Source organism: Mugil cephalus, chromosome 15 (assembly GCF_022458985.1).
Source record: "Mugil cephalus isolate CIBA_MC_2020 chromosome 15, CIBA_Mcephalus_1.1, whole genome shotgun sequence".
NCBI classification, from domain to species: Eukaryota; Metazoa; Chordata; class Actinopteri; order Mugiliformes; family Mugilidae; genus Mugil; species Mugil cephalus.
In genome coordinates, this window is record NC_061784.1 from 7,200,145 (window position 1) to 7,221,938 (window position 21,794).

At 42.6% G+C, this 21,794-nt stretch overlaps 1 protein-coding gene across 1 annotated transcript; it reads left to right on the top strand.

Moving 5' to 3' along the window:
• The first annotated feature begins 1,285 nt into the window (after nt 1-1,285).
• ints2 (integrator complex subunit 2) lies at nt 1,286-21,339 on the top strand. The gene is made up of 25 exons (XM_047607554.1): nt 1,286-1,692; nt 2,299-2,607; nt 2,781-2,919; nt 3,665-3,767; nt 5,367-5,480; nt 6,379-6,509; nt 8,215-8,385; nt 9,129-9,349; nt 9,445-9,570; nt 9,772-9,843; nt 10,431-10,545; nt 11,024-11,092; nt 13,579-13,713; nt 13,828-14,004; nt 14,680-14,794; nt 15,534-15,638; nt 15,768-15,932; nt 16,636-16,837; nt 17,811-17,936; nt 18,077-18,278; nt 18,452-18,733; nt 19,131-19,238; nt 19,427-19,532; nt 19,817-19,993; nt 20,613-21,339. The coding sequence occupies exons 2-25, from the start codon at nt 2,315-2,317 to the stop codon at nt 20,792-20,794; spliced, it is 3,636 nt and encodes a 1,211-aa protein (XP_047463510.1). The 5' UTR covers nt 1,286-1,692; nt 2,299-2,314; the 3' UTR covers nt 20,795-21,339.
• The last annotated feature ends 455 nt before the right edge of the window (nt 21,340-21,794 follow it).

Sequence of the window (21,794 nt, forward strand, 5' to 3'; positions counted from 1 at the left end):
CGATGTACTGTCTGGATTTCTCCTCTCCTGAGGGAAACTGTACATTGACTATACATCCATTGATATTTCTCTTTGTCTTGCATTGTTTTACCAACTTGGCTTTGAAATTTGACCATCGGTATGTATTTGGTCTTTTGAGTGTAGATAAATACATTTAAATAAACCTCTAAAAATTAATTTTGCCATGTTTTCTTTTTGGAGAATCATGGTCGCTTGCAGTGGCCGTCTGCTTCTACTGTACGCTAGGTTAGCACTGTTGCCGAGCAGAGGAAACCGAGCGCTGACTGAAGTCACCCCGCATAACAATTTGAGTCAGATATCTTACTTGTAAATTGCTGAATTGGCCCAGGGTGGTGTAGTCGCAGCTGGCAGTTTATTCTTTTTGAAAGATGTTCTGCATCTCCTCTCTCCGTCTGCAGCGTTTGAATAAACGGAGGTCACGCTCTGTTTTCCTTCATTTCCCTGCAGCTGCTGTCAGAGTGCCCTTGAAGATGTAGTGGAATTTACACTGACATTGTGTCAAGGACCGGGTAGGTAAAAACGTCTACAACATTCGAGAGAGGCTTCTAAATGTAAGTGTGCCTAGCCCATTTTAGGGGTGCTCAAGCAACAATTGGGGGGAAACAAAAAACGAAAAGAACATTTTCGTTTTTTTACTCCAACAAAAAACTAAATAAAAAAATAGATAAAAAAATTATTTGGTTCAAAGATTTGTCTATGATAACTAAGATTACCAAAACAAAAAAAACAGCACAATAGTAGAAGTGATGAGTTTAAGCATAGAAAGGAGGGCCTGCTAAGAGTCTGCAGGATCCAAAAGGAGACACAAATAGATTGGTGATGTCTTTTAGGCAGGGTTGCATATCTTTAGCAACCGTAATATCTTGAAGTTTGTTTTGCACTTAATGTTCTTCTACTTCATCGTTTCATTTAAATGCAATTTTCTTTATTCCTTTAACCAAATGGTTGCTTTGTGACACAGTAGTTTGCTTCTAACTTTCTAAATTCAACCACAACCCCGAGGCATTCAGTCAAAATTAATAAATTTTATATTGAAATAGTTTGCAGCTTAATCAGGAATAAAAATCAAGGCCTATCTAACATATGATCTTGAAAGTGGGAGTGCAGGCTGTCATCATCGGAGATGGTGCAGGAATAATCTACAAATGTCAAGTTCTGAAGGCTATTATTTATCCTCTTCTTCACAAGTTTCCACACAGCTAATTAATATTGTCGCTAACGGAAGCGCGGTGGCTCTTATTATAAGTAACCAGACTGAAATAAGATTTCCGCGCTGCCTACCTGCGCTGTTAATCGGTGTCAAGCCCACTTCGCTGAGGGCTGGACCACGGGATCGTTGTGCCTCCAGGCGCTGTCAGTGTGAGTCAGTCAGCGCTGCTCCACGGCTCTGACAACACCACTTGCCTCACTCCCACACTGACACCGTATCCCCTGTAGGAGACGATAAGCGGAAATTACAATAAGCAGGACGTGAGATATATAGAGCTTTAGACATCACCATAAACCTACCGGCGTGAGCTGGGACAAGCTTCCTCCTCCCTGTCACTGGCCTACGACTCTCCCCCCGTAACGATAGGCTGTGCGGGCTGGAGGCGCACAACACAGTCCGAGGTCTGAAGGCCTCGACGCTGAATGCTTGGTTAGAGGCTCACAATCATCCCAATAAGTGAGGTAAGGGCATTCTTAATGGACAATTGTATTCAAGGTTTTAGACGGCTGAGACGGACCAGACTGCACGCGCGAGTATTGTCTTCTAGCTTAGCCTTAGCTGCTAGTAGCACAGCTAGTAGCATAGCATGCTAAGAGTTTGCTACATTGACTGTGTTTTAAAATGTACAAATGTACGAACATAAAACATTATGAATGCAACTGTTGAATTGAGATAACGTAGGGGCCGCGGCCAAGAAAATGCCACGTCAGTTTAAGTTATGTGGAGTTTTTGCAGTAGAAGCTAATATTAGCGTTATCTGCGGTAGCCAGCTTTTGCCTTGTTTAGTTAGCACTGTGGCTATTAAAAACGCTAACTTCAATATGATGTTTCCAGCACCTCTTGACAAGTTCACTAACAACACATGACTGCGGACCACACATTAACAGCTGTTAGCCTTAAAACGTGTAGAAATTAATATAACATTAAGCGTTGACTCAAGAATACTGAATGAATGAATACATCTGAACTCATGGCTTTGTGAAGTTGTGTTTAGTTTGTCATGACCACACTAGTCTGTCCTCTGCATTATCTGTGTCTGCTCTCTGAACGGTCTTTGCCTGTTCAAGGTTTAGGGACAGAGAGATGGCAGACAGCACGGGGCTGCAGTTTGTCAGCTCCTATGCGTTCGAAGCCATGCAGAAGGTGGACGTGGTGCGGCTGGCTGCCCTGAGTGACCCGGAGCTGAGGCTGCTGCTGCCCTGCCTGGTGAGGATGGCTCTGTGTGCTCCTGCAGACCAGAGCGAGTCCTGGGCACAGGACAAGAAGCTTATCCTCCGCCTGCTGTCTGGGGTGGAAGCTGTCAACTCCATTGTAGCGCTTTTGTCCGTGGACTTTCACGCCTTGGAGCAGGACGCGCGGAAGGAGCAGCAGCTCAGGTACGGCTGGCACTCACATGGTAACATGATTATGGCTACGGGCTGACGAAAGATAGAATCCACAGCATCATACATACATGAATACGTACACTGCTTTCTTCATAGATATTTTCCAAACCTATGCTGGGGCTTCTTTGTAGCAGTATTCACAGTATGCTCTGTCTTCTTGCCAGGCACAAGGCAGGTGGCTCTAATGGAGAAAGCATCCTGGTGTCACAGCTGCAGCATGGCCTGACCCTGGAGTTTGAACACAGCGATCCCCTCAGGAGACTCCGTCTGACCCTCAGCGAGCTGTTGGCTATCATGAATAAGGTATAGTTACAGCTTCCCACATAAATCATTGACACCACAGGACACTGACGGTGATGTTTTCGGATTTCTGACCAATGATGATTCTAAATAAACATACAATAATAAGTAATTTCTGAAACCCGGATGCCTTACAGATGAAAATATCTGTATAACTAGTGTTGTGGAAAGGTTGCTAAGGCACCGTGGACAAACATCAGACCTGCAATTTGTCATCCAGAGGAAGCACTCATCACCAATAATGTAGCTAGGTCAGTTGTCAGAGCGCAGTGCTGTTTCCAGGGAGGATACTATTTGTAGAACAAGATTGAAAGATGGGTCAGGTTTAACTTTTTTTATGTAACTTACTAAGTATCTCTTATTGACTCGTTTAATTATTTTTTGTACAGGTGCTTTACATTAAAAATTATGGTGAGAGTTTTTTGTTTTACTCCTAAACGGGGTGAGAATTATTTTAAATATAAAGATATATTTAGGAGTGAATGCTATAGTCTAATTTAATGAGGAGGCATTATATGTATCTTACTTGAAGAAATTAGTCCACGTGAATGTGTATTTCTTTGATTTTTCATCTAAGCACCAGTCTCTATCTGAAACTACAAATTTTTGGACAGCTGCTCTCACATTGACTGAAATTTGATGTTCCTCTGCACTGCTATTACCCTTCAGTAGTGTAATCTGCATCTAATAGGATGACTTGGATGATTGACCCACGCAATCTGTGTCCCGTTCCCCTGTTCCTTCTCAGGTGGTGGACTCTAATGGAGAGTTTTTCTTAAAGTCTTCTGAACTCTTTGAAAGCCCCGTGTACTTGGAGGAGGTCGCAGATGTTCTCTGCATTTTACAAGCAGGTACGCAACTCCGTTAATGTTCTGTGTCGTTTTACCTACAGGTGCTTTACAATGGGAACTTGATAGTTTGTTGGCCGCCTTTCAGATAATGTGTAATGTGGAACGTGACTTTGTGCGACAGAGTGTTGGGACTTTAAACCCAGACGAGAAAACGAACTTTAACTCGAGACTGCTGCTGTGGGGCGAATGAAACACATTCTGGAATGAGTTTATTTGAGTTGACAACAACAGTTTGTCACCAAAAAAACCCACCTGTAAGATTTTATGGTTTAGATTTATGATTTCTTTATGGTCATTTTATCATATGCATTGCTTCCCAACAAAAAGAGTGCATAAATTAATTTAAAAGTTAACTTAAAGGAAATAATAATAATTAAGAAAATCATTCTGCATCTACATTAGAGCATCACAAATGAAAATGTGACCAATATTTAGAGGGAAGTATTAGCATGTAGTGTGACTTGTCTTTAGTTTGCATTGTAGTTAGCCTGGCGTTGCCACAGTCGGCTCGTAACAGAATATGAGTTTGGTGATACGTCATTTGTATTTCGTTATGACGCCTGTTTCAGCCCGTGCAGAGGAGACGAATATCTCTGCACACGACCCGTCAGAGCCATTTAGTGGTAAACAGATTCAACTCCACAACTCTGTGTAGACATGTGTGACTACGCGGCTGTTTCTCTGTTTCTGTCCACCACATAAACCCAGCTCATTAGATTAACCTTCCAGATCTTTGCCAGAGCACAGTCAGTTCCCAACAGAGTGACTCCAGACCAGATTTCTACTAAAAGGAATTTGTGTGCGGGAAAAGTCGAGCTGGCTTCACTGGAGTAGAATTTGGAGCAGTAAGATAGACGGAGACTGTAATTGTCATTTATCACACAACCGTGATTAAAGAGATGCGACTCGTGCGATCTTTCTTTGCACGGCGCATTTGCTGTCACCTGTTGATCTACTATGTTTAACGCGGTAAATATCTCATTATTCTCACAGCAAACTGTTATAAACCGTCTGCACCCATCATTAGTTGTAAATAACACTTTGGCCTAATTGGCTACGTATCTTAAAATTTCTCTCTGCCATTGAGACTGAGAACAAAGATCAACACGTCCTCTCAGCTGAAGTACCTTTTCAGTTAATTAGAAAGAGTTAGAGAGACAGATGAGTGTATGAATGATGCCGCGGGGCTGACAGCCAGTTTATTGTAAAATACTCCAAACAGGGAAGGTCATGCCTCATTGAATCTATTCAAATAGGTTTTGGAGCTTAATGAGTAGCAGCCTTATAAAATGGAGTAATCAAGATGTGACTGAAGTGTAGACTTTCAGCTTTCAGGGGTTTTAAAAAAAATAATAATAGTCATCTTTTTCACAGTCAAGGCCAACTGCTTCTTTGGTGTTTCATGACAAATTAAAGAGACAAAAGAATTGAAACGTTATATCCCAAACGGCTACTAAAGCCACAGTCTACTGCTGCTGATGCATTAATTACATCAAATATAAAGTCGTAGTAGTATCTTAGAAAAAAAAAAATTCCGTCTCTGCAAACTACAGCCACCCTGAAACTGTCTCAAGTGTGTTTACCTTGTCTTTGTCGTAGAGCTGCCTTCTTTGCTGCCCATCGTGGACGTGGCGGAGGCCTTGCTTCACGTCCGCAACGGAGATTGGTTTCTGTGTCTGCTGGTCGCCAACGTTCCCGACAGCTTCAACGAAGGTAATTCATCTGTCTCGCATCGCTGCACACGCCGTCAGCAGCCGACGTTAAGACCGAGCGGCTGGTTAATTGGCGGTAGTCGTTTCGTATGGTTCGTCGGTGCGGCTGCTTTACACGCGTTCCGCGGTGGCTCCATTATAGTCGTAGGGAGGCAGTTATTGAGTCGCCACCATGTGTTCTTTTTCTGACTTTATCTTTTTCGCCCTCTTAATTCTAGCCTTGCCACTGGCCCAAGGGTGCGTGCGTTTGTCTGTGATTGATGATGAACATTATTGTGTGGCTCCGACTCACAGAGAGTGCTGTGTCTGCTTTGAGAGTCGCATTAGAAGAAAATGCCTCCAATGTCTCCTTAGCACACAGAGGGTCAGAACTAAGTCGCTGCTGTGTGTGTGTGTGTGTGTGTTACATTGCAGTCAACATCAAGGAATCCTTTTGCCTTTGTTACTGGAAAAGACTCGTTTTATTGAATTGAAAGTGAAATAAACAGATCTAAGGGTGAAATGTGGGAAATGGTTCTGTCTCGAAGCATCAGGGTCTATTATGCTGAACGCCAGCCAGTAAGCAGACCTAACTCCACCGGCTCTTTTATGGCGTATGAAATTGTCCAGAACTAGATGAGATGGAAACTAATAAAATTTGAGAACATTAAGTAGTTTCAGGCGGCCATAAACATTTGAGTTTTTAATGTGTCGTATTGTGGATAAGTGCAGGGAAAATGAGATAATATGAGGAAATGCTATCCTTTCATGTCAAATTAATAGACCATTTAATGGTCTACACATGTCCTGTGTAAATTCAACATACGTTGTATGTTGAATTTACACAGGACACGGCTGCAGCATTGGAGAAATGACACTAACATTTGTGGGTGTTTAAATGTTCCCGTCTTTTGTTGCAGTTTGCAGAGGTCTGATCAAGAACGGAGAGCGTCAGGATGAGGAGAGTGTGGGTGGTCGGCGCAGGACTGAAGCCCTCAGGCAGCTATGTCAGATGAACCCCTCACAAGCCCTCAACATCAGAGCTATGGTGGTCAGTTACACTATTGATATAATCGCATAACTCCACACTGGAGGTGGATTTGTACCGCGTCTATCTCCTGCTCTGTTTATTTCGCTTATGTTAATTATGCATCTGTAACCTTAAATGAATGCTTGTTAGCACATTTTTTGTCATCTCCTCTGTTGTTGTGATATACTCGCCTGAAAAAAATGTGTGTACTACAGCGCGGTCGTGTTTGCAGAAGCATGGGTATGTAAAATATTGAGGGTGATGGCAACGTAATTATTTACTGTTATGAGTCGACAGCTTCTCTAAAACGTTTACGTCTACATTTAAAGGAGCGTTGCAGACATATCACACATATTACCCACACAGAGTGGCTTTAACTATCATGGTCTTAGTAGATCATCATCACCCAAATACCTTCTAGAGCTCTAAATGATGGGTTTAGGTTGTTATTAGGAAGAGCTGTGAGTGGTGCCCACGTGAAACTGTCATGACTGGGGCCAACCAGATACTTTTAACTAGAGGAATGATTATTATTATTTTTTTCTTCCGATTAGCGGGACTCTGCCGACATGTTAATGGTGAGGAACTCAAGTGGTGAATGGAGATGAAACTTGTCTGACGTTAACTTCGTACATTCTCGATATTCTAAGACATGCTTGCAGCTAAAGTGAGGAGAAGTGCTACATTGAAAATGGTCCGGTCCGAAACAGTGTCCTGGCACAGCATTGTGAACACTGTGTGATCACATGCTGGTAAAATAAAAATTCATATAACAAAAAAAAAACACACAAACAGTATGAACCGATATTCCACCCATCCTATTTCAAACCATCTGTCTTCTCTGGCTAAAATGTATACCGTGTTGTCCTCCAACTGCATCTAAGTATCTGATTTTAACAGTCATCTCTACTTGATATAAATAGAATTGAGTTAAAATAAAAATGTAATTGAACGAAAGTTCCAAGCACCATCCACAGATGTCGTCACCCACCAGTCATTTACAACCTAAGAAGTCACTTGGATGTGTGAAACGTCTTCCATAAAAGCTCAACAAGTTCACTTGTCCAGTCACCATTAATGGATCAGTAGAGTACCAACAGCACCTGGCTTTAGCTTTGTTTTTGGACATACTATTGAGATGATGTGGTCTCAGTGGAAAATATGCTGCGTGTTGCACCTCTTTGTTTTGTTTGTACAATTTAAAAAAAAAAAAAAAAAAAAAAAATCTTAACAATTTAACCAACTAGCTAGTGATAGGTGGTGTTACACCACAAACTTTTTTCTGTACTCAAGTCACCTCACGAAGGTTAGTAAAAAAGAGGATTTTCTCTACACTGATTTATTTTGTGATACACTTTGTGATGCTGTCCCTGAGGGGAGGAATTTGTCTTCCCGCTTTCCCCTCCTCCTCCTCCTCCTCCTCCTCTGAAGGAGGTTACAGCACAAGGTCAGTTATCGAGCGAGGCCTCAGGAAGTAGCAGAAATTCATTGCCTCGCTGAATGATGCATCGGCAAGACTTAACTTGCCTGTATTTTGTGGTCTCAGACAATGGAGCTTAGTAATTAATGTAATCTTGAGCTGAAACTGGCTTTGTTTCAGGGACCAGTCAGACATGTTTGTTAGCGTTAAACATGTGGATCATATGTGCAGTATCTCAAGTAAAGTATGATGCTGTCATGCAAAGGTTATGCAAACGCCGACACCGATTATTCTGTGTATTTCCAGGTGGAGGAGTGTCATCTTCCTGGTCTCGGTGTGGCTCTTACTCTGGACTACAAACCAGACACAGCAGATGAGGCTGTCAGTCCCCTCGTCTCCTATGTCAGCGGGTTACTGCTGGGCACCAACAGCAAAGTCCGCACCTGGTTCAGCATGTTCATTCGCAACGGACAACAGGTAAGAGGCCAGGGTTCACTCTCTGATGTTGTTGAAACCTCTGGGGTCGTTTCTTTCTTTCGGGGTTTAGTCACTTTAAATACTCGTGAATCTACATGCTCTGAAAAATCCATCCAGAGCACGAATATATTAGTATCAGTGAACAACACAGAAAGGTATTACCTAAGTAGTGTTTTCTCCAGGATGGGGTCTTTGGGGAAGGAGGGAGGGAGAGATGATCTAACTAATGCAGGAGCAATAGGGCACAACACAAGGACAGTGTTGTTTGAGATGTGCAAAAATATTTCCAATTCGTTTTGAGACCATGGCAGAACAAATTAGACCCTGGCGGGCCGCCCTCGTATTAACATTGAATGGGAAACCTTGCAGTCCTTTGAATTAGTGACTTCTGGCCTTTCTTGCAGTTTATGGAGGGCAGATATGCTTTACAGTCCACCTCTCAGTGAAAATGTCAGTTTATGTTTCCCCTTTTAGAAAAGGTTACATGTTTAAGAAAATAAATCTTTCTTAACTGTGAGGGAAAAAGCCTCTCTGCAGCACCGGAGAAATTTAGTGAGACGTTTAATTCGCATTCAGAATTTTCCGAGTAGTATATTATAATTTGGATTTAAGCTCAGATAATTTATCGCCTGGTTGATGGTCAGCAGTATCTCCAAATGCCAAACTCTCACTGATTAGATTCCTAACGTTCACAGAGCAGGTGACTCATGCGTTTCCTTCGCTTTCTCTCTCTGAACCGCCAGCGTAAGAGGGAGAGCAGCTCGGTGCTGTGGCAGATGCGCAGGCAGCTGCTTCTGGAGCTGGTCGCCATCCTGCCACGCTCGCGCAGCACCCACGTGCCCAACGACGGCGGCATGGAAGAGGGAGGCGGCTCGGGGTACTCCGGCCTCAGAGAAGAGCACGTGGTGAAAGCCAGCGCTCTGCTCCGACTGTACTGTGCCCTCATGGGCATCGCAGGTCTCAGGTAGGTCCCAGAGGACTCAGTTACTAACTTGTGTGATCATGTATTTGATGCGTACTTAAATGCTTTTATTGTAATTTAACGCGATTCCTCTCCAGACCCACAGATGAGGAGGCGGAACAGTTGTTGCAGCTGATGACCAGCCGGCCTCCAGCCACTCCTGCTGGAGTTCGATTTGTCTCTCTGTCGTTCTGCAAGTTGCTGGCCTTCCCCACTCTGGTCAGGTACACGAAACGCCTCCTTTTAGACGTCTAGAGAAGTTCGGCATCACAAAACCAATCCAGCTACCAGTAATCTTGGGTTTTGATTTCCTGCCAATGTGCTTGCCCACCCAGAGCCCTCCCTGTGTGTGTTTTGGCATTCAGTCTCCTTTTTTTTTTTTTTATACGTGCAGTGAACATTATCCTCTTTGTGTGTTCGTGCAGCACTCCGGAGCAAGAGCAGCTGATGGTCATGTGGCTCAGTTGGATGATCAAAGAAGAGGAATACTTTGAGAGGTAGGGAGATCTCTTTATCCATACCGCTGCACGGAGAAAGTCTTTTAGTGTCTCTTAATTTGCACGGATCTTAATTTCATTGCCATCATAAACGTTCTATCAACAAGAGGCTGCTCTGAGTCATAAAATGACAATTAATAGTGTAAACCTCTAAAGAGATCATGTCAACATTTATGCTGATGTGTCAATACATCAGCCGTGATGGGAATACTGCTTTTACAGATGGAGTAACGATTTTATAATGTGACATTAGTCACAATGCTTAAGGAGTTTTAACATTTCATACATACTTATTCAATACATGATATGTAAACACGTAGCAAAAATAAAATGACTACATGAGTATTTTATGAGTTTTTTTAAATTATTAATTGGCTTGTTAGTGAAAATCAAATTTCTATGACCTGTTTTAATCAATTGTGGCAGCGCTCAATCAAAGTGTGTGCATATGTTTGTCTAAGGCAAAAGGAAGGTGTGTGTGGGCTGAGCCCGCCATAATGAGTTTCTTAAAATTCTGTCCTGCAAAATGCAGGATTAACGACGAGCCTAAATGCGTTTCCCATATGTGCGTGTCTTCCTTCTTACAGTGCTGCGGGCGTCTCTGCTTCTTTCGGAGAGATGCTATTACTGGTTGCCATGTATTTCCATAGCAACCAGCTCAGCTCCATTATTGAGTTGGTGTGCTCTACTTTGGGGATGAAGGTAAGGCGGAAGGTGGGAGGGAGGCAGTGATCAATACATCAGTCTGGCTCAAAAGCCACTGGCCCCACTTCCTCCACTGCAGCAGCGGTGGTGTATATATATAAAGACTATATCACTAATAAGAAAATCCACTCGGAGCGTACACATATCTGGAAAGACACTCCATACCCTGTGGCCAATTTGCTGTTTTATTACTTATTAAGTGCACTATTATTTCCTGCCTGTGTGCTAAGTAGTTTTCCTGTCTCCGTGTATTTTCCACTAAGATGTGTAATGTAATTGGATTTAGAGTCTGTTTATTTCCACCCCTAGGGCAATCCTCTCAATTCAGTGCTGTGCCTGCCATGTAGAATTTTTCTCATGAAATATGAAAGAAAGGAATTACAAAATACCAGTACATTTGCCTGTAGGTTGTTTGCACTCACAGTGAACTGACAACTTTCTTATGGTTATTTTTGGGTTGTTTAACTTTCTGCAGATTGCCATCAAACCCAGCTCTCTGAGCAAGATGAAGACCATCTTCACACAGGAGATCTTCACTGAGCAGGTAGGAGCAAGTCTGTTCTTCCTCAGGTGCATTTTCTTCTCAGAGTGATGAGGCAGCTTTCTTAATGATTTCAATGTTTAATTATTTAATGCGCTCGGCTTTTACCTTTTATCATCTTAACAGTTATTTCTCACCTCGAGAGCTAAATCTGGTTACGTTGTCCATTAGCTGCAATGACCCTGCAGTTTCCAAGTAAAGATATTTTCACTTAACCTGTGATTATGACTAAATGGTTCATCACAGTTATCATCAGGCCATTAGGAAAGATGTCTAATATCTTTCATGAACTGAGGTTTGTCTAAATTATAAATGTGATGGAGTTTGAAGATAATATTTTGTATAAGAATCTTAAAAAGCTTCTGGGTTTTGTTCTAATCTCTTTTGGCCGTTGAAGCATAAATTGTCTGCTCAACATACAGGTGCTGGCCAGTAAATTAGAATATCATCAAAAAGTTGAATTATTTCAGTAATTCCATTCAAAAGGTGAAACTTGTATACTGTATACTTTCCTTCCACACATAGTGATATATTTCAAGTGTTTATTCATTTTCATTTTTATTATTACAACTGACAGCTAATGAAAACACCAAATTCAGTATCTCAGAAAATTAGAATATTCTGAAAAGGCTCAATATAGAAGACACCTGGTGCCACACTAATCAGCTGATTAACTCAAAACGCCTGCAAAGGCCTTTAAAAGGTTCCTCAGTCTTGTTCTGAAGGCTCCACAATCATGGGGAAGACTTCTGACTTAACAGTTGTCCAAAAGACGACCATTGACACCTTGTACAAGGAGGGCAAGACACAAAAGTTGATTGCTAAAGAAGCTGGCTGTTCGCAGAGCTCTGTGTCCAAGCACATTAACAGACAGGCGAAGGGACGGAAAAAATGTGGTAGAAAAAAGTGTACAAGCTCTAGGGATAACTGCACCCTGCAGAGAATTGTGACGACAAACCCATTCAAAAATGTGGGGGAGATCCACAAAGAGTGGACTGCAGCTGGAGTCAGCGCTTCAAGAACCACCACGAAGAGACGCATGAAAGACATGGGATTCAGCTGTCGCATTCCGTGTGTCAAGCCACTCTTGAACAAGAAACAGCGTAAGAAGCGTCTCGCCTGGGCCAAGGACTGGACTGCTGCTGAGTGGTCCAAAGTTATGTTTTCTGATGAAAGCAAATTTTGCATTTCCTTTGGAAATCAAGGACCCAGAGTCTGGAGGAAGAGCGGAGAAGCACAGAATCCACGTTGCATGAGGTCCAGTGTAAAGTTTCCACCGTCAGTGATGGTGTGGGGTGCCATGTCATCTGCCGGTGTTGGCCCACTCTGTTTCCTGAGGTCCAAGGTCAATGCAGCTGTCTACCAGGAAGTTTTAGAGCACTTCATGCTTCCTGCTGCTGACCAACTTTATGGAGATGCAGATTTCACTTTTCAACAGGACTTGGCACCTGCACACAGTGCCAAAACCACCAGTACCTGGTTCAAGGACCATGGTATCCCTGTCCTTGATTGGCCAGCAAACTCGCCTGACCTTAACCCCATAGAAAATCTATGGGGTATTGTGAAGCGGAAGATGCAATGCGCTAGACCCAACAATGCAGAGGAGCTGAAGACGACTATCAGAGCAACCTGGGCTCTCATAACACCTGAGCAGTGCCACAGACTGATCGAGTCCATGCCACGCCGCATTAATGCAGTGATTGAGGCAAAAGGAGCCCCGACTAAGTATTGAGTGCTATACATGCGCATGCTTTTCATGTTCATTCTTTTCAGTTGGCCAACATTTCTAAAAAAAACATTTTTTTCATTGGCCTTTTCAGAATATTCTAATTTTCTGAGATACTGAATTTGGTGTTTTCATTAGCTGTCAGTTGTAATAATAAAAATGAAAATGAATAAACACTTGAAATATATCACTATGTGTGGAAGGAAAGTATACAGTATACAAGTTTCACCTTTTGAATGGAATTACTGAAATAATTCAACTTTTTGATGATATTCTAATTTACTGGCCAGCACCTGTATTCTTTCATTGTGCAGATCATAAACCTAATACTAATTGCTAGATTGATTATTATGTTATTGCACTGTTTTGTCTACTTTGTTCAGCACTTTGGTCAACATTTGTTTTAAATGTGCTGTGTAAACAAATTGACATTGCTGTATATTTGTATATGTTACATGGGAATTAATAACCAAGTTGTTTGAACAGTAAAGATAAAAATGAAGCAACGCATACAGATTTACAGAATAATTCTATAGTGTTCGTTTATTTGTACTAATCCTACATCTTGGTGTAAACTGGATATAATGATGAAAGTCTTGTTTGCATAGGGGCTGTTATTATTCTTTTCAAACCGTAGTGAAGCAATCACATACCGACAGCTTGAAAATCCAAAGGCGTTACGTCTTTCATGAGACGTAATGCGCCTCTACAATCTGCTGCATGGTTGCTGCATTGTTTCATGTTTATCATTTTTGGTGTTTAGGTGGTCACAGCCCATGCTGTGAGGGTCGCAGTGACCAACAACTTAAGTGCCAACATCACAGGATTCCTCCCCATTCACTGTATCTACCAGCTGCTCCGGAGTCGAGCCTTCACCAAGCACAAAGTGTCCATCAAGGTACGACTTTCACTGTGTGGCTCATTGTGACCGGATGACTCGCCGTCCACGTACACCTGTTAAACTAATTCAATTTCCTCTGCTTTCTCTGCTATCCTCGTGTGTACCTAACAGGATTGGATCTATCGCCAACTCTGCGAGACAACCACGCCGATCCACACCCAACTGATTCCCCTAATTGATGCCTACATCAACTCCATCCTCACTCCAGCTTCCAAAGCCAACCCGGAGGCCACCAACCAGCCCATCACTGAGCAGGAGATCCTCAATGTCTTCCAGAGCTCTGCTGGGGTGAGTCAGCCCTCGACCTTCACCGAGGTCTGAATCTGCTTCCAGAAAGTGAAATAGTAAACAGCACCGTATAATATTCACATCAGCAGATGTTCACATTTTGATGATATCCAATGTTATGTGTGAGAGTTTGAAGTCAGCATTTTATTTGATCTAACCTTAACACTCATCATCACAACCTCTTGTTGAGTTGAGTAATCAAAGTTACTACTTTGATTACATTTGCTCGTTTATTGGTTAAACACTTAGTATTGTTGGAATTCAGTGCATTCTGAACAATATATTGTCCATCTTCATCTTTAAAAACATGATTTCCACCCACATGAAATTATGGATTATTGTGGAGCCATATTAGCAAAAGAGTGAGTATGATGAGAATAACCTATAATGAGTTGCGGCACTATGAACACAACAAGTTTAGATTCTTTTAAATTCTTAAAGTGCTGCTGCAATAACACATTTTAGTATTGATGATAGCTGAAGTAACTTTAAAGTTAGAGTTGGATCTATATTTGAAATTCGCTGCCAAACTTAAGCGTTGCAGAGTTTTTTTTTTCTTTGCTGATGAGCTTTTTAAACGTATCTGCCTTCGCATTCGCTGCTGATACAAAGTTCTTGTTTTCCGGTTTTACACATTGCAGTTATTATTTCTTCTCTCTTATCTCTGTTGGATAGCAAGGGGACGGTAGTCGGGGAGGTCGACAGCGCTACTCCATCACCACCCAACTTCTCATCCTCTACTACATCCTGTCTTATGAAGAGAACCTGCTGGCCAGCACCAAACAACTAGGTACGTACAAGACAACAGCGATGTCCCAACAAAAACACAGCACGCTGCGTGGCTTCCCTCTGCTGTCGGCTCACTCGCTTTCTGTTTCGTTCCCTTTCTTTGCCCGTCTGAAATCATTTCCACTGAAGAATGTTTTGTATGTAAGGTGGAGGGATTTTGTCAGGCAGCAAGAAGAGAAAGGAATCTTTTGTCCTCTGTTAAGTTGTAGGAGACGCTCTCACTCTGGATGTGCAGTCATTCATCCTTTTCTCTCCTGGCACTGGATGTTGGCGGCTTCCTAGAGAATAAATGGAGGGCTGACAAAGAGCCAGGCACAATGGCTACAGGAGCAGAGCTAACTAGGACAGCTGTAGGTTAGATTGAGCATTAGCAGTTAGCCTAGTCAGTGTTTATTCTCTCCCATGACGAGCTCTCCGCTTGCCCTTCATTAAGCCAGATTTATGTGAGTGTTTATGCCCATCTCTTTAATTGCTCTGTTTACCCAAGTGCTCCCGCAGCCTTCAAGGATGGAGTAATGAAGCCCATCAGCAGTGGTAATGAACCCACGTCAATGAAAAATCACCTCTGTTTCTTTAACGCATCGGCACAGTGGCTCTGGTGTCCTTACACAACCAAATAAAACACTTATGCTCTCCCTTGTCCTTCTTTTGTTTTATGTTCTCACACTCTCCATTTACTGTTGTGCTGCCTGTGTGCTTCACTCACCCTTGTTTCTCTTCTTTTTTTTTTTTTTTTTAAGCCTTGATGCAAAGGAAACCAAAGTCCTACTCGGCAGCCTTGATGGACCAGATCCCCATTAAGTACTTGGTTACTCAAGCCCAGGGGCTGCAGCAAGAGCTCGGGGGTGAGATGTTTGTTTACACCTACATTTATTTGATTAATTAAGTGATAAAGGAACTGAAATAGGTTTTATGTCAAAAAATGCTAAATTGGTTTTGGTGTAAGCTAAAAATCGCTGTGCACCAATTTCCAGGTTTGCACTCTGCTTTGCTGAGGCTGCTCGCGACCAACTACCCCCACCTATGTCTGGTGGAGGACTGGGTGTGTGAGGAGGAGGTGACTGGTACCCTGCCCCTGCTGAGGAGGATGATGCTCCCCAGCAACACCTGCCGTTACACTCAGAGCCAGCTGCACCAGGGTGAGCAGGATGGGTTAACCTTGCTATGTATTTATCATTTAGAGCTGCCACGCCATTATGCTACATTGATTGTTAAGATGTAATTATAAGAATAATAATAGATAATATTATGCAAGTTATCAGTCACCAATCTATTAATTATCCCAGGACACAGGTTTGAGGAGGTGAGATGTCTTGTCTTAGGTGGTACAGGGAATTAATGCTAATATTTTACATTTAGAAGTAAAAGCTTTTTTCCAGCTGAAACCTGTTTTGGTTAGAGGACATTCAATTTAATTTAATACCTTTTCAAAGAATAGTAAACGGGATACTTATTCTCTTTTGCAAATTACAACTTGCACAACTTTTCCGTAGTACTGCTGGTAATAATGCTGAAAATGCATAGGGAACTATACAAAGTAATCAAACTTGACCCTTGAAATGAATCACTTGTGTAGTTCTGACCTTAACTTTTTTTGATAATTTTTTTCCCCTAACAAAATCTGCCCCTTTAAGGAATCTGTGGGTTAAAGTCAAGTGATAACACCACTGTAGTTTACCTATTTCTTTACTATTAAATCTAAACAAATAAGTTTTCAAAAAATTGCAGACATCTTGCCCCGTATACTTGATTTTTAGTTTGTACATCACGTCAGATGCGACAAAGATGTAAAAACTGTAGAGTTTGTTACGTGGGGCTAATTCGGGCGTTTGTTTCCCCCAGCCTTCCAGAAGTTGCCGTCCAGTAGTCCCAGGCTGATGCGGATCCTGGAGCGTTTAACGTTGCTTTCACCTGGAGACTTGATTCCTTATGCAGAGGCCCTGACAGCCAGCATGGCACTGCTGCTGGAGCCTGCTGTTCCTCGCCGCATCCTGCAGACCCTCAACAAGCTCTGGATGGGCCTCAACACTGTGATGCCCCGCAGGTACATGCTCTCGACATGCGCGGCTTTTGTGCTCAAATTATAGAAAACGCTACCGTGACATCCTTAAGTGAGTACACATCACAGTAATTACCATATTTAATTAGTTTACATTAAGGAATTTTGGGGTCTTTTGCTGAACTTTGCTCTTGGCTGCGGGTTAAATTTGTAATTGTTCACAGTATCGCTTTAGTAAAAGGTTAAAAGTAGTACTCTCTTCCGGGAATGTGTAAACTTGCTGGGTGACTCAGTAAATGGATTAGAGGAAGTCCTGTGGAGCTTGAGTTGTTGCCCTTAACTCCAGGCTGCTTGCTCAAAGATTGTTGTATGAATAGATCAGAGACGTTGAACTCTGTGGGCCTGTGTGAAACTCTCTGGATAGATGAGCAGGACGTTCTATCGATCCAAATGGGCCCTGTAACAAGAAGGGCTAAGGACAAGAAAACTGAGAGAAAACTCCATGAGGCACAGTTTTTTTTCCCTGCTCTCTCTCATATATTCACTGTTGGAGAAGGGATAGATGAGAGGGGGAACCTGGGAGGGGAGCAGTGTCCGATTTCACACAGATCTACTGATTGATGCTAGTGTGCAAGCTGTACGAAGGCTTGGAGCTCCAAGAGTATCCTGCTGGTTAGAGTTCAACATTGTTCTGATAAGAGGGACTGGGGGTGAAATGCTGCCAGGGTCTAATCTGTGAGTAAATCGAGTCATTACTCCCCCACTGAACTGAGTGCCACTTCATATTTTGGTCATATTTGCACAGTCGCCTTCCACGAATGGTTTACAGTGGATGTCGTATTTTGTTATCAGCAGTTTTGCTGATGTCCTTTCATGAAGCCGTGCCTCATGAACGCGGCGAAACATTAGACATTTCATTTTGCGATGATGCTCCAAAGCTGGGTGAATAAAATTATAGTCCAAGTCATGTTCTCAATGTCCTTCACTTTGTAAGTTATAACTTGTGTTTGTGTTTCAGATTGTGGGTGATGACAGTGAATGCCCTCCAACCTTCAGTGAAGCTGCTCAGGCAACAGAAGTACACGCAGAATGACCTCATGGTGGATCCTCTGATCGTGCTGCGCTGTGATCAGAGGGTATACAGGTAACTACAGATCTATGACATGTACACAGATAGCAGACATACACAGTCACAAAGTTTTTTTTTACCCCCAAAAGAATAGAAATGAACAGTTAGGATATGTGTCAGTTGACTTAAAAGTTGTGTTTTTTTGTTTGTGCCAGGTGTCCTCCTCTGATGGACATTGTCCTCCACATGTTGAACGGCTATCTGCTGGCCTCTAAAGCCTACCTGCAGTGCCACCTGAAGGAGACGGCTGACTTCGACCGTCAGAGCCAGACTGTCTCTAACTTAGGTGTACCTGGACAACCAGACACACCTGAGGTCACCAGGGAGGAGCTGAAAAATGCTCTTCTGGCTGCGCAGGTATTTTAACCACCATCTACTCTACATCTCTCTTTTTAAAGAAGACTCCGATCTTCATGTCATGGAGTTTTGGTGAATCATCAACACAAAAGTAACCCTGCATGGTAGAACAGTAAACCATGTGACAGATGTACCCTCGCTCATTGTAACCACCTGTTTCTGTCTCACTCCAGGACAGCGCAGCAGTCCAGATTCTCTTGGAGGTATGTCTGCCAACCTCCGAAGAGCAGCAGCTGGGGGCCACCACAGAGAGCCTGTTGAGGAGCAATCGGGGACCCATGCCAGGGAAATCAAAACAGGGGAGCCTGGGGCCGAGAGCCAGAGGGGGCTTGGAGGAAGCAGAGCCAGAGGGGGGTCTTCTCAGTGACTTGAGGGAGGTGCAATGTCTCATCTGCTGTCTGCTGCATCAGATGTTCATTGCCGACCCCAATATTGCCAAGTTGGTTCACTTTCAGGTAATGCCACGCGCAGGCTGGGAGCTGTACGGTGCCCGTCTACCTAACCTCCTTCCTTTCCTTCAAACTGTGCCGTCCTAAGTAATGTTATCATAGTAAGTGGATAATGCTGTGGTGTAAAAAAATACCTGAATGTTTCAAGAAGAGCCAAATCATGTTGACTCCGTTGGTGGCATCCGTAATATGTGACTGCAGCTTTCCCAGAAGTAGCCGCTGGCCATCAAACCAATCCTTCCTCTGTCACACTAATCCGTTCTTATTCACACTTTTAAGCAGAGGCCGCTGTGTGAACTTGTGTGTGTGACTCCTTGAATACATTCACTCTCTACTCCTCATTCCACTCTTATACTAATTTGATTATAAGCTTCATATTTCCTCTTATCTCCCTCTCTATCAGGGTTACCCTCAAGCTCTGCTGCCTCTAACAGTGGCAGGCATCCCCTCCATCCATATCTGCCTGGACTTCATCCCAGAGCTGCTGGCCCAGCCCCAGCTGGAAAAGCAGGTGAGGCCTCCAACCTCCCCTCCCCTCTGTCTTCTGGCTTTAAATCCTAGGGCTTGTGCCAGAGGCGCTCTTACACTGTTGTGCTTTTTAAAAGCAGCTCTACTTAGTGCTGTGTACTGAATCTTTGCATATTTGCAACATAACTACGTGGGTAAAACGTGTAGCTGTTTTGTTTTGTGTCTCCACAGATCTTTGCAATTCAATTGCTGTCGTACCTGTGCACCCAGTACGCTCTACCCAAGTCTCTGAGTGTAGCCAGGTTGGCCATCAGTGTCATGGGCACACTTCTAACAGGTCAGACAACATCTTCCTTGTCTTTATCTGCCTCTTCTTCCCAATCATTAGATATTCTACAGACTGACTGTATACTGGACGTCACAGTTTATCCTCCCTCAGTACGCCTTGATATTTTTATTCCTATATTTGGCTGCCACCGTCTGGCCTCTGGCTGTAGTGCACCATTCTGTCTCCATGACAAAAGTGTACAGTATGTTCCAGCCTATTAGTCACTGTACACAGCGCCTGCACAGCTCTTATGTATTGTCTAAGTGTGTGTGTGTGTGTGTTCTGCCTTGCAGTGCTGACTCGTGCCAAGCGTTTCTCCTTCTTCATGCCCACCCTGCCATGTGTGGTGGCGTTTTGCCAGGCCTTCCCTCCACTCTACGATGATGTAGCCGCTCTCCTAGTACAAGTGGGCCAGGTTTGTGCTTCTGATGTGGCCACCAAAGCCAGGGACATTGACCCTCTTATCGCCCGTAAGTATAATCATTTGGGTGACTAGGAAGATATTTTGTATTCATTATATTAAGCTATTCATCAAAACACATGTATTGTGGCAGATCCATTTTACTGTTAAGTTCACCATTATCACCACTGAATGATTCTATTGTAGTCTAGATATAAATGGTTATAACACAATCTGTGATTGTCCAGAAAAGGCTACCAATACCAATTTAATCCGTATACATGCCTGCTGCCTGCCTGGATCAGGAATATTTAACTTTTATTGCCAGTCACTGTTCTGTTTACTTATTTTAACTTAGATATTTTCTAAAATCTGCAGATTGCAACATAACTTGTAGTAGTTCTCAGTCTTGCTAGAAGCACCATGAAAATGTCCCCTCAGCGTTTAACATGTTGTATTTTTGTGTCATTCCATACCCACTAGAGTTTGAAAAAATAATGCTTCTTTTAAAATAAAATTCTCATTTCTCAGTGGTTATACAGAGTATGAATATAGTATATTATTACGAATGTAAAACAAACAAACAACAAAAAAAATGGTGTAGATCACTTGGTACAATACTATAATGAATTGATAGTTAATCTGTTGGAAATAAGAAGACTTTGATTTTTTTTTCTCCCCAACACCAGGCTTACAGTATCTAAAGGAGAAGCCCCAGGAAGCCGTGGTTCCTGTTGGAGCCTCCTCTAAGCTGACGTTGCCCCAGAAGACAGCGGAGGAGCTGGGTGGAGCCGACCCAGACGTCCAGCTCTGCTACTGCATAGAGGCCACCTTCATGGACATTATCAGCTCCACCCTTCATGGACTATAAACCAGACAGACACATTCATACGGGAGGGGATGGACTTGACTTAAATAACTCCAAACACTGCCTCTGAAAGATGTTCACACCCATGAGGGGACTGCAGTCAGTAGAAATCCATTAAACTTCAGAAAATGGACTCTCATGCCATCTTTGTTAAGGGCTTTCAGGTAATGATAGGTTGTGGTTACTTTCATTCTGGGCACATGATGGGACATGTACGATATAGCCACTGTAGTCTTTTCTGTCTGAGCTGAAGATCTGAAAACCCCATTCTTCAACCCTCTGGCTCTGCTGAAAGTAAATAAATCACCATTTAAAGTTTATTTTGAAATTTCTGTTTATGTTCTCTGTTACAATTTGTAGAAAGTAAAATGCTGAAAATACTTAAATGGGTCCAACATTTTGACCCTTGTAGTCATATTTTTCTAAGGATTAAGTGCTGTGACAATATTTGTCAAAGTGGGGAAAAGAAGGAAAATGTCACCATTAAATCTGTAGATGTTTTTGTACTTTATTTGTTTGTAATAAAACAAAGGAAATATTTGACTGATGAAGTGTGTTCTGGACGTGGTTGTCATGGCCAAAGACGTGTTTCCGGGTTGTATACATGATCAATATCTCAGGAAGACATTGAAGCAATTCTTTAAGATTTTGGCACAAATGTTTAAAATGAACAGATTAGAGTTTGGTGGTCAAAGATCACTGTTAGAAGCCTGACTGCAGCTGAATTTAACACAAACGTCAAATTTACATTGAGTGAGGGAATTTTGTATCACAAAGATCAAACTTCCCTGTGACATGTTTGACAAAACATTTTTATGAAATCTACTCACGTTCATACAAATTGTTGTAGTAGAGGAGACCTGTAAGTGCAGGACGTTTATTCGTGTTTTATATTGTCCTATAAACTTTCAATTGTGACAAACCAAATCTGTTGACTGTGTTGGACGTATTTGCACAGTCAAGCTTCTGATCTACCCTTTTTTATTTAGTGGGTAAAATAAAT